The sequence below is a fragment of the Ostrea edulis genome, chromosome 7 (assembly GCF_947568905.1).
Source record: "Ostrea edulis chromosome 7, xbOstEdul1.1, whole genome shotgun sequence".
NCBI lineage: Eukaryota > Metazoa > Mollusca > Bivalvia > Ostreida > Ostreidae > Ostrea > Ostrea edulis.
In genome coordinates this window covers 33,825,164-33,839,209 of record NC_079170.1, presented here as the reverse complement: position 1 = coordinate 33,839,209, position 14,046 = coordinate 33,825,164, and the positions used below count along the sequence as shown (strand labels likewise).

The window sequence follows — 14,046 nt, the reverse complement described above, 5'->3', positions numbered from 1 at the left end:
GTTGTCATCACATTGTTATTTGTATCAACGTTAGGACAAACTATGTGATTTCAGCTTCTCTATCGTCAACTTCCCATATTTATGTAGCAATATTCTATTATCACCTGCATATAGTGTTTATGTCTGTCAACATGGAAAGTTGATGATGGAAAAGCTGAAGTCACCCCGTTTGTCATAAAGTTAAGTACTTAGTTTGCCATTAACATCATACGTATTAGAGTAGGTCCTAAGTACCCCTTCCTTGTCGTAAGAGGCAACTAAATGGGACGGTCCTTCGGATGAGACCAAAAAACCGAGGTCCTATCCCCCTTGCTCAATGGCCATAAGCGCCGAGCATAGGCTTAAATTTTGCAGCCCTTCATACGAGTAAAATATTCTCGAGAGGGACGTAAAACAATATACAATCAATCAATCTAAGTGCGAACACATGTGGAAGACTCTGATGTCTTTTATTTCGAGCTCACATGGGTATATTGAAACGACATATGAATGAAAATAATTATTGTTAATCGATAAAACATCGTCAATATATCCCCCTGTCGAGTTGAAGGCAACAGCAAGATATTCTCTCTTCTCATGTAGAGGCTCTTGCATAAATTCAATTGTAATATTCTGAGTTTGAAGTAAATATACATTTTTCAAATCCCTAGAGTTTATTATAATTCAATATATTAACAACATGATTTATCACAGTACAAGTAATATGATCCAAAAATTCAGTCTTGAATCGCGACATAGTATTTTGAATTGCAAAATGGCCACATTAAGAAGGTAAAGAAATCAAAGTGATAAATTTTCTATCCCATAAAGAATGCAAAACTTGAAACATTGCAAACACCAGACGTAGCATCAGACATCGCCTGCTGACTTGTCAAATCCACCATGAGCCCCCTCTCTCGATCATGAGTAACACTTAGTGTGAACGGTCTAATTATTAAGATAAGATATAATGGGGGGGGGGGGGGGCAGGAAAAAGGAGACATGTTTGATTTGATTTGACCTCATCAGATTACTTAAAGCATTCAGAAATTAAGTCAGAAGGATTACAAAAAGATTCAAAACACAAATCAAATGACCCTGTGTAAGTTACACAACAAGTTATTAAAGGGAGTTATTCACGACCCCCCCCCCCCCCCCGATTTGTTTTTCAGTTTTAATAATCAAAATTTGCTCTCTATGGTGTTTAAAAGCACATTTCACAAACATTTAATGATTACACATTATGGCAGTAGCTCATTGTAGAGAGTGTATCATTCGTTTTGTAAACAGAGATTGGGGTGTGTTATTGTTTACAAAGTTTTCAAAATAAATAGATATCGATCTAAGTTTATTACATATATCACATTTCAAGTATTCTTTAGGTTCATTATGCCATTTAAAAATTGAATTAGTGACTTTGCAAAAGTAAGATGCTTTAAATTACAAAATTAATCTTGTCTTTGTTTACATAACACGAAGTTAAGGCAAAACTATTGTTCTCATCCTTTAATTCAGAAGTCCACATTTTGGTTGTCAACATTAAATGGGGTATATTTTCAATGTTTAACAAAAATGAAAAATACCTTTTGTTTTAAAAAAAACCTGAACCAGTCCCTATAACACAATAAACAAGGTGTTGGGAGTAAGCACTCTGATTAAACGATTTCTTTAAAATCGAGGTAAGCTACTGAAAAAAAAGTTGGTATTACATGGTTTTCAATAGTCTCGTTTGAAGTCAGCATTTCGCAAACTTTATGATCGTTATAAATACAACATTTTGTTAGGTCGAATGTTGTCTGACGTACGTCATACCAAATGTTAATCCGCTCTTTGGATAATCATTTTGACTAGAGATAACCCCAATTGTTCCCTTTACCTGATAAAAATAGAGGGCTCACGTCAAGTGTGACAGGGGATACTTACTCCTCCTTGGCCCTGATCCCACCTCTAGTATGTCCAGGGGCTCGTGTTTGCCCTACTCTTAATTTTTAATTCTTTCTGAGAATTATGAAATTAATCCCTGCTCGTTACCTTCATTTGTTCATGAAAGTGATTTTAGAAAAGGTAGCAAGAAAATGTGGAGTGCAAAATATCAAAAGTGAAGAATACAGTGATTAAACGTAAAAATCACAAAGCCCTGGAAATACTCGAGGTGACATCGTGAGACTCGGAAGAGAAGCATCTTCTGTTGACCTGTTGGCAAACATGGACCGCTGAACATACCAAAGGTGGGATCAGGTGCCTAGGAGGAGTAAGTATCCCTTATCGACGGGTCACACTCGCCGTGAGCCCTATAGTTCGATCATGTAAACGGAGTAATCCTTGGTCAGTGTGTAAAGAACGGCCTAACGATTGGTATGAAACCCATCAGATAGCATGCAAGCCTTCAACCTAATGGTAGGTTGTATTTGCGAATTAGATCATTAAAACGTCGATATCTTTTGGGAAATGCTTGATTTAAATGAAACATTTGAAACCCCTATACCATTAACTTATTTGTCAGTGTACTGCCTCACTGAAACATCTTTCTCCTCAGTATTGATGCCCCTGGACTTTCGACAGAACGTATTTCCGTTTTGTTATGACTTACTTACTTAAAAATTCACAAAGACGAGAAACTTCCTCGTATTCATTTAGATGTTCTCCCAATTTACTCGATTGTTCTTGCGATATGCCTATCTTTAATTTATCTTTGATGGATCTTTTCATTTCTTTCCTTGGCTTGCTTTTTTTGTCTCCTAAGTCTAATATTTCTAAGATTTTGTCACGCTTATCCCTTTCGCTAAGAAGGAAATCTTCTATGTCACCATCTTTCCAAATAAATAGATTTTCCTCTTTCTGCAATTTATCTGAAAGAGTCTTAAAAGGCTCTCCAAGAAAGATATTGATAGGTTGCTCTTCAGTGTATTTATAATATTTCTTATGAATAGCATCGACGCAACCTCGTCCATCAACTTCAATACAAGTGTCACGATCTAAAACAGCAGCAAAGGGTAGATTTATATCCTTGCAAAGATCTTGAATAGGTTTAATACGCAAGCATCCGTCAAGCACAATTATCTGGTAACTGTTAATGTTTTTCATTTTTTCTTTGTCTGTACAATTTTCCAAAATATGTCCGAAAATCGCTTGTATCACAATTTTGTCTGACATGCCTTCAACCAATAGAACTTTGGTTGCAAAGAAAATTTTTTTCAACTCTTCTATTTCTGATACCTTCATAAGCTTACCAAATTGAGTTCGCTTGATATTGTTGACGCCACAAACCGATCGCGAAGAAACTTGTTTTTTTCGGGTAAACAAGTAGGACCTTTCAATGGATACGGAATCAATAAATGCTGGACTGTGTGTAACAACGATGACAGTTTTCCTATCACATTCTCGATGAAGTATTGTTTTCATTCGTTCTATCATCTGGGGGTGCATTCCTCTTTCCGGCTCCTCCAAACAAATTGTTCGAAAAGCTTTGTGTGAAATAAGTAGTGCAAACTGTTTGGCCTCCACAATCCCTAATGAAGTTTTTAGCAAAGGAAATACTCTACCACCGCTCTTCTCCACGACAATCTTCCCTTCACTAACTTTTCGAAATTCAAAAACATCTGGATATGTTAAGGCATTGAAAATCTCTCTCTCCTTATCTTTGTCTACTTCGTCTGCATCAAGGAGTTTGGTAATGACTTCAGCCTGTTCAGAAGCGGCGTTGTAATTGTATTCTTTGTTTTCCTCTAAGATTGTATTGCTTTTTGTCCACTGGAATGTACCAGGACCTCTCATTGACAATATACCCACGAACTGTTCGCTTATTTGATCCCACATGTTTTGGTGGTGATCATAACTGACCTTATTGGGTTGCTCCTTTTTAATAGCCTTTAAGACTTTTTTTACGAATTCATTTGCATCAGATTTGTCTTTGAAAAGTTGTTCCTCTATTTTATCAATATGTAAACCAATATCATCTCCCACCTCAACATCCTGGCTGGAATCAATGTTTTTCTCTTTACGGTGGAAGAATAATGTACTTCTGATTCGTAGTATACCGTCACTAGAGTGATAAATCACGATTTTGTGAAATTTCACGTCTCCTTTCCTCTCTTTCCTCTCATCTTTCTTTTCTGAATCTTCTTCCACGTCCTCACTCGTATCGTCATTCCTCATATCATCCTCTTTTCCTCCCCCTGGCAATAATTCACTTTTATTTTCCTCACCCCCTCCTTCTATTTCCTCCATTGATTGTTTGTTTCCTTCACCTTCTACAATTATACCCAAAATGACATTTTTTTCAGTTCCGTCTCTTGCAAACTGACAGAATACATATCCGTGTTCTTCTTCGTTAAAGCGGTTCGTTAGAGAGGAATTCAGTGTACTACACATGCATCTCCTTATCAGTTCCAAAACAGCAGTTTTCCCTGTTGAACTTGCTCCAATAAAATAAGTGGCACCGTTTCCTTCTCGGAAGTTTAAAAGATGTTTGTCTTCAAAGTGCACAAAATTGTGAAACACCATTGCCCTCAGCATCTGAAAGTACACAAAACATTTACATATGTTTATTCAAGTTTAGAATTCCATAATGCATTTTTCCACTTTCATTTTTAAACTATGGTTGATGTTGATTTAGAGGTGCCATGAAGTTGAGAAATAGAGATACGTTTTCCATCCAGTAGTGAGTAAAAAATATTGTCAATTTTAAAGGACATTTTTTTCTTGAGATCTTGAAAATAAAAACGTACAGTTCTCAATCATTGGTTAATTTATTAACTCTCTCTCTCTCTCTCTCTCTCTCTCTCTCTCTCTCTCTCTCTCTCTCTCTCTCTCTCTCTCTCTCTCTCTCTCTGTTTCTCGCTCTCTCTTGGCAATTGCAATGTAGGTAATCAGAAAATAAACAGAATCATTTTAAAAATCAAATTCCACACAAGAAATGAGATCTTCAAATCAAAAAAGTTCTCAATCATTGGTTAATTTATTAGAAATTAAATAGAATTATTCTAAAAATCAAATTTCCTACTAGAAACGAAAATAAATAATCAATCTTAGATTTATATTTTTTCATGAATTGATCACAATTCAAGTTCTTTATGTAGCAATATTCCATTATCACCTTCATATGGTGTATGTATATCTCAACTGATTCGATATACAAGAGCTTGTTCTGCGTATGATCAGTATTCAAATCGAGGTAAGCTACTGTCAAACAAGTTGATGGTACAGGGGTTTCAACAGTCTTGATTAAAGTCAGCATTTTGCAAATTCCATGTCGTTATAATGATATAGTTTGCCAATGCAACCTATCATTTGGGTCAAATGCTGTCTGACGTGTTTCATACCGATTGTTAGGTCGTTCTTGGCACACTCATTTTGACTACGGATTACTCCGTTTACTTGGTCAAGATATAGTATCAGGGCGGGTATGTCCGGTCGACAGGGGATGCTTACTTCTCCTAGGCACCTGATCCCTCCTCTGGTGTGTCCAGAGGTATGTGGATGCCCTACTCTCTATTTTGTATTCCTTACAGGAGTTATGAGATTGATCACTGTTCGTTATCTTCACCTTTCATGTACATGAAAAAGTGAATATAACGAACATTGATAAATCTCACCATTCTATACAAAATAACAGGGCTTACATGTTGTTTTCTCTCTCTTCGTCATTCTACCAAAATGCTGAAAGAGAAGAAGTGATCAAAGAATTGGGTTACATCAGGAATATGTTTTGGTTCCAGCTGACAAAGCTCAGAACAAAGCTCGGAACAATATTGTCTTTGTTTGCAAGGCTCATTATTACAACTGTATTTTAAATGAACTTGGCATTAATTCCTCATTTTGGTATCGCACTTATACTCCAACTGCCCTTTCAAAAGACAACATTCTTCACATTTTTTAATCATACAATGATTGCTCCCTCGCCAAATGCCTGGCATTTAGAAGTGAGAATCACAGGCATTTCGGATATGAACTTAAACATGGAGGTCTCAAGTCATGCCAGGTGTTGGTACGATAAAGAACCCTCAGTGCTACGGCCTTGTGCGCTAAGCATAGTTCTAAATTTGTGGTACTTCACCTACCGCTGGTGACGTCTCAATATGAGTGATGAATTTTCGACGGCACGTAAACAACCAATCAATCAAATTCATGCTTCAGTTTCAGACACATTTGATATCCCAGTCAATGAGATGGATAAATATTAGTTACCGCACATGTACCTATACCGAATTCCTATATTATGGGAAGGAGAAACTTCAAACGTACTGTGCCACCAAACATGCCAGATATGGTGTAAGTCAAATGTGTATTCTAAGACATCCTAATGATCTTTTAGTTCATTTGAAATCACAAACTTTTTCTCGAATCAACAAAATCAAAGCATATTACTTTTCAACACTTTACATGACCATTCCTCAAGACAAATTAAAGACTAGACTTGTTGATATCATAGACATTTGTTTTATTTTAAAAAATGTAAAAGGGAAATATTCTTATCTAATGATCAATCATCCAAAAATTACTTTGTCAAATTGTAATTAATTGTCAATGCGAATCGGTGGTGGCAAATAATATGTGGATCATTAATGACTTCTTTCAATGATTATGAATAAGCACGTTGAACCAAGATTGAGGGGTTCTGTCGTCCAGCTATTTCTTACACCTATGATTCCATCCGTTCAGATAATATGTTGGATGACAATCCTATACTATCTTTGATAGTAATGGTAGATGAGAAGAATGCATTATGCTTGAGTGTTATGAATCCAACCTATGTAGTGGACTGGTCCTGATTTTCAAAAAGAAAACTAGAAATACTTTTTAACAGCAAATAATTATTTTTTGTCCAACATAGTTTGTTAACAAAACAGATATGATGAGTCTCTGGCAATTTATGAAACCATATATGTCATCTCATATGGCAATTTATAATTTTGAAACAATTCAGTATTTAAAGTTTCACTGAATATGTGTTGAGACACAATTTTAAAATTCACATTGTCTGACGCAGTCTAATTACTCAATGGTATAATATAGACCTAAATGTGCAAATATCAATTATGATGATCTTTTTTCTAGGCATCAGCCTGAGGACCAATGGAGGTTAGATAGGACCAGTGCAGATTGAAGTGGGTTTTGAGTCAACAAGTTTAACAGCAAGAGGGGTACTATATTCTCTTTAGATAAACATCAGACAGCATTTGTGAAGAAAATTCTGAGTATATTAGATATTCATCTTTTTTGCTATATTTATCTATATTTTGAACAGGTACTCCATTTACAGTGACGATGACATATCCCCTGGACCCCCACAACTCCACAAATTTAAAAATGTTTGATCAAGTTCCGAAGATTAAAGAACTACTACAAAATTTGGGACTGAAAAACATTAATTCACTTATGAGCTCAGAGCAGTGGATGTTGTACAACATACTTTAAACTAAATTGTGAATTTAAGGGAAAACAAGTACATGTACTCGTGTATTACATGTACGTGCTTTTTGAAAGACAATAATATTGCATAGATGTAAAGGAAATTTCACTGTTGGTTATTCTTTATTAGATATAATTATTAGTAAAAAATGTACACATGATAGAATACCAATTTTATAACTTCAATCAATGGGTTTGAGTTTTCCTTGCAATTTAAAATTTAGTTGAAACATGCATCATTGATACATTAATGTACATCAAATTTTTAGAAAAGTCTCATGATGGAACATATTCACCCCCCCCCCCCCCCCCTTTATACATACAGTGAACATAGACCTTCACCTGGGGAAAATTACAGTTAGTTAATGCAATATACATGCATTCTCAGTTATCCAATAGTGAGCTTTTGGTTCATTGTGAAACTACAATCAGGAATCTTAAACTTATGAAAGACACACCTAGCTGTGAGGGCAAGATGGCTCATATGGGCAGTCCATGGGTCTTTTTCCATTGATATTAATTATTTATTGAAATATGAAGTGGTTATTTAAACATATTTGATGTATTATACTGTATAGTGATATCAATTTCTATCAAAAAATGTGTATAGGTAATATATTGGGTCCAGTTATTACAAGAAATTGTATGAAAAATAACTGAATATTTAGGCAATCATTGTGAGTGCAAAAAGGTCAACTACAATAACATACACTATAGATTATTCTTAAATGGCTCATAGAAACTTCTAGTATGGTGATGTTGAATGCTCAAAGTGGTAATTTGGGAATGCTTAATCATTTAAGGTCAATAGTTTATCTCTGCTGACGGTATCTCTTAAAATTCATTTCTGGAAGGGAGAGGGTAGGGGTACAAAATCTGATATAGTTTCAGATTCAACCTCATTTGCTATATTTTTTTCTATTCTATATTTTAGATAGTACTTGACTTATTGTAAAAATGAGATAAAATCAGAAATTTTATGAGTAGAATTTTTTTGTTGTCAGAAAATTTATGCCTGATAGTGTTTGAGAAACGTCATATTTAGAGTAAATTTGGCCAATTGCCAAGTCGAATAATCCCAATGTTTTCCTTAGATGCATTTTGAATTTCTAATTAATGTTGATTTTTTTTTATATGTTTGTGTTTAAAAACTATATATGACAAACAATATTTCTGGTGTCAATAAATTTTTCATTGGCTTCTGTCTTAATTTTTGCTCAATTTTGGCATTTTTTGCCTTTTGGGGCTGCAAAAGAGGGGTTTTCAATCTCGCTTTCCTCGAAAATTAACCTGATTACTTTTGTCGATTTTTGATATGTTTTTAAAAAATTGACCCAGCATAGAATTTCCCTAAGGTGAATTAACCTGAGCATATTTTCCTTCCCTAGAACAGTATTCCGTCCCGAATTTTCAGGTCCCGTAGACATATGTGTGAGATTAGGCATGTCGTAAGAGGCAACTAAATGGGGTGGTCCTTAGAATGAGACTGCAGAGAATGAGGTCCCATGTCAAAGCAGGTGTTTCACGATAAAGATTACTTCTTGATCAAAGGCCTGAACGCCGACATAAGCCTAACTTTTGCAACCCTTCTCCGGCAATGGTGAGGTCTATATATGAGTGAAAAATTCTTGAGTGGGACGTTAAACAATATTCAACCAACCAATCAACCCAAATTCTTCTTCCATTTTTATTTACATACTCGTTTCCTATTTTGTTACTAGAATGAATAAGACATCGTTATTTTAAAACGTGAAATCTGATGTTAGAATTCATGGTCTTTGTCGAATTATCAAATTAATATAATAAGTTGATACTACACATATACATGTATTTGTGAAAACACATTATCGATCTGGGAGATCTATTAGCTTAACAATATAATGTATAAACGAGTAGAATCTACGTTATAACCATTAGTGTACTTCTACTTGTATTTATGTACATTCAAATGGGTTACTTTTCAACACATTTGGAGCTGATAATGTTCTCTTATTCAAATCGATTTGTTAAACACACTTTATATCATTGATACCAATTACTAATCAAATTTCAGAGTTAGTTGGTGCAACATGGATAGTCAAAACTTCAACGTGTGCGACATAATAAATATTTTGACATTACAAATGTTTAAAGCTGCATGGTCCGATGAGCGTCTATCATTTTTGGAAAGAATTACTCTAAAGCAGATGAATTAGTTTCTAAAGTTATTAATTTCCCCTCCATTAAATTACTTTTGCGCACAAAAGAAAACCTTGAGAAGATTATTTATAAAGTAAATAAGTGGGAACACATCAATGCATTTGCCGCTCGTTGAGTCATCTATAAATAGTCACACACGCGTGATGGGAATCCCAACATGATATACATGTATATACCTGAGACATTCGGTTAGATGGAGCGTACGAGGTACAAGAGATATTTGATATTTTTATTTCTCTTAAACATATGGCATGTCACTGTTGTGTTTTCATAACAGGAAGAACCCTATAATTGATTTTGGTGCGAAGTGTGATATAGAATGATCGAAAAACCTTGTAGACATCTGTTACAGTGGAATATGCCCCACGTAGCAGAGCTCTTGTTTCATTGTATGATTAATTTGAAGTTCATACATGATCTTATATAGCCATTGTACCGGCTGCTTACTTCTATTTGTGTGTGTATTTTCTATATGACATGAAAGAAATACATTTCAGATCAATGATATCTGACCATCAAGGAAAAGTATAGATATTCTGTAACACCACTTGGCAAAAGATGCCTTAGATATAAATTATCTCCTTAATGATTAACAGTTTTATAATTACCTTTCTACCAGCAGATTGCACCCGTGTTTTCCTTGCTTAAACACGACAAGAGATTCATTTGTTGTCATGTTTCCAAGGCGGCATATGAATAGATATAGGTGCACATGTGATTTCTGTATTTCATAATATTTAAACTGATCCTCGTACCATGCATTTTGTAAACTAAAATATACCATTTAAATCAATTATCAGTGATATGGAGGGGGTGAGGTAAAGCAGCCTTTTGGGGGTACAAGAATGGTCTTTCCGGTAACCATCGTGCGTTTTTGTTGGACGCTAAAAGGGAGAAAAACATTAATATAGAGGGATTGTAGCGATGACCTACTATTTGGTCCCGAAAATATGGAGACCTTGTGTTTTTAGTATAGCCTGTGCAGTTTAAGAAACAAACACTTGCATGCCCTATATATAACAGCTAATTTCAGAAACATTTTTAACCCTAGTTTGTTTCATAAATTCAAAGTAATACGTTAATTTTAATCTCAAACGTCATGAATGTCAGTCTGATTAAAACCAGCCCCCTTCTCCTGTCGTTATCAGTCTGTGTCCCTGACGATAGGAGAAGGGGGAGGGGCTGGTCTTAATTAGACTGCATGAATGTACATGCACTATTTACCCTCCCTAGGCCTAACCTTCCATGTTAATGTTTTTAAAGTGATAGCTACAGCACCTTTATTAAACAAGTTTAAATAATCAATGTGTTACTTGTACATGTAAATACATTTTGAAAATATTTCTTGGCTGTGGTGCAAATACAACAATACATCAATAGATTTTTTTTTTTTTGAAAATATAAACTGATAAAAAAAAAATATGCATTTACTTTCACAGAGTCCGGTGTGGTGTTGAATTGTCCGCATTTCCTCGAACACATCTACATGTACATAGCCATTTGTACTGTCACAAGTTCTTATTTTTCTGAACTAAACAAAATCATCACTAAAATTTATAACTGACGATTCGCAGTGAAAATCATACGCTGATTTAGGAAATAACACCGTGTGTCAATCCCTGTATTTTTATTATTACTATTTATTATTATTTTTGGTGAGGGGGGTATTTAAACAAAGGTACAAACATGCAGTATATACATAATGTATTGCATATATCTAGAATATTTACAAATATGATATAATGTGTATATGTTTGTCTATAGATTCATAAAACACTGTTAAGGGACGGGTGTCTATCTGGACCCATGCTGCTCTTGCAATGAAACACGGTTTAGGGAAGGGGATAATTTTATTTAATAGTGAAAATGATGAAAATATCATAGAGTGATTACTTTTTAATTGAATGGGTTTGGGGTCTGGACCCATGCTGCATTCGTTCTTGTAATCAAACAAACAGAATGGGTGCCCAGGGAGGGGGGGGGGCATGTATATGTATATCCATATTGTTCTACAATGACTATTTGAATTATATCACTGTGTACGTAAAGGAATTCGTGTGTATACGTTAACGAGTTGGATTTCATTTTGAAATGGCTTTAGATGACAACTTGAAAGTAAAACTAGCTTTCAATAAAATATGTATCTAGAATACAGCCATCATACAAGCTACAGGAAAACCAGAAGTGACACGTATACCACACACACACACACACATATATATATATATATATATATATATATATATATATATATATATGCCTCCATCTTGGTTCAATGTGCAATTCATAATCGTTGAAAGAAACCTTTAATGGTTCGTATCTGATTTGCCTTCATTCATTCGCGTTTTTCAATTGATTCCAATTCGTTATAAATCAACGTTATTTTAGGTTTTACATTGAATCATTTTTATTTTAGACAAATTGAGCAAATAAAAGCAGTGCTGAATCGAAAGCTTTACAGCTTCAGAGAGAGAGAGAGAGAGAGAGAGAGAGAGAGAGAGAGAGATTGAGAGAGATTTTGGATGATTGATCACTAGATAAGAATACTAGTTTTTCTGTTTTTGTTGAAGAAGCAGCTATCTATGATATCAAAAAATTTTGTCTTTAATTTATCGTGAGGAATGGTCGTGTAAAGTGTTGAAAAGTCAAACGTTAGATGTTGTTTGATGATGATTGAGAAAAGACAGGTCTCCTCCACCCATCCCTTTTATAAGAAAATTGTAGGTATCCCTCAACTGCCATCCCTCACATCGAATTATATAGACAATATCCTACACATGTATCTCTATCGTGTAGTGCGGGAAGCCCGATGCATGTAAGTAGGTCACTGGTCATTTAAATCACATGTACTATCGATACGGTGGAATATTGACTTGTGGTTATAGGGTCACTGCATAACAGCATACTTCACGCTGACCGACGATCCATTGTACATAGCCCTTTAATATATATATCGATTCGAACAACCAGGTTGTCAAATCTTGTCATTTTAGTGCTTATATGCTATATCCACATGTAGTCTGCAGCTCATGAAATCTGTAGTTAATGTTGTAAACTTTTTTGAAATTTCCTTCTTTATAAGCCGTCTTGCCTCTATTCTCACAATTGGAATAAACTGGGTCCTGGCGTCCAGCTTTTTCTTACAACCATGATTATGTGCTCATTTCATATGTTCAGATATGTTCTATGACAACCCTATAATTCTATAATTATTTTGATAGTAGTGGTGAATGAGAAGAATGTATTATGCAAGCTTGAGAGTTATGAATCCAACCCATGTAAGGAACGGTCCCCCTCCCCTACGATATCCCCCTTCACATACACGCGCGAGCGCATGCACGCACACACATATACACACGCACACACACGCACGCACGCATTGAAGATCGGACAAAATCAACAGTTTTATTATTAAGAATTTTAGACCAGTCAACTTTCACACGCATACCTAATTTGAAACACGATGGTACTAAGTTCCTGGTTTAACATTCTCTAAATTTTCGTCATATTTCATTATTCAGTAGCATTTTTACATCAAAACGTCTTTAACGGGATTCTCTGGGTAATACTTTGATCTATGTATAACTTGTATCTTCTGTGAAAATTACAGGAATGTACACATTTTGTTATGCTAGAATAATGCTCGAAACAAACCTAAATGAAAACACAATGTGAAATGGTATAGTGGAGAGGGTTTATAATCCTATTTATGTATATATTAAAACACAATGTGGAATGATATCGTGGAGAGGGTTTATAATCATGTTAATGTATATATTAAAACACAATCTGGAATGATATCGTGGAGAGGGTTTATAATCCAATTTATGTATATATTTTCTATATATACATGAATAAAATACTGCTAAAATCAACAACAAAAAATAATAATCAATGATATCTGACGATCAACGCAAAGTATAGATATTTTGTAATACCACTTGGCAAAAGATGCCTTTGATATAAATTATCTCCGTAATGAATGACATAGTTTTATAATTACCTTATACCAGCAGACTGCACCCGTGTTTTACTTGCTTTGTAAAAACACAAGACATAGATTTGTTGTCATGTTTCCAAGGCGGCATAGGATTAAATAGATGCAAATATTTGATTTATGTATTTTATGCTATTTAAACTGATCGCCGTACCGTGCATTTTGTGAAATAAGATATACCATTTAAATCGATTATCAGTGTTATTGGGGGGGATAAGTAACTAGCCTTTAGGGGGTACAAGAAGGGGTTTCCGGTAAACATCGTGTGTTTGTTAGACGCTGAAAGGGAGAAAAACAATATAGAGGGATTGTAGCGGTGACCTACTATTTGATCCCGCAAATATGGAGACCTTGTATTGTTAGTATAACCTGCGAAGTTTACGAAACAAGCACCTCTGCCCTATATATAACAGCTAATTTCAGAAACAGTTTTAGCCCCAGTTTGTTTGATAAATTCAAAG

General features: G+C 34.9%; 1 protein-coding gene across 6 annotated transcripts; it reads right to left on the bottom strand.

Moving 5' to 3' along the window:
- Positions 1-432: 432 nt before the first annotated feature.
- On the bottom strand, positions 433-13,666 carry LOC125655421 (uncharacterized). 6 transcript variants are annotated; one of them, XM_056144073.1, is made up of 3 exons: positions 13,592-13,639; positions 5,601-5,637; positions 433-4,494 (listed from the first exon to the last, which is right to left on the bottom strand). In XM_056144073.1, the coding sequence occupies exon 3, from the start codon at positions 4,492-4,494 to the stop codon at positions 2,566-2,568; it is 1,929 nt and encodes a 642-aa protein (XP_056000048.1). In that variant the 5' UTR covers positions 5,601-5,637; positions 13,592-13,639; the 3' UTR covers positions 433-2,565. The 6 variants fall into 6 exon arrangements, with proteins under 6 accessions (XP_056000048.1, XP_056000044.1, XP_056000047.1 ...); XM_056144069.1 differs by having other exon boundaries at positions 5,410-5,637; positions 13,592-13,635; XM_056144072.1 differs by lacking the exon at positions 13,592-13,639 and adding an exon at positions 10,197-10,296.
- Positions 13,667-14,046: the final 380 nt, after the last annotated feature.

What these genes read in the sequence shown, in the direction of transcription:
- LOC125655421 (XM_056144070.1), bottom strand. Translation starts at nt 4,494, where the DNA reads ATGCTGAGGGCAATGGTGTTTCACAATTTTGTGCACTTTGAAGACAAA.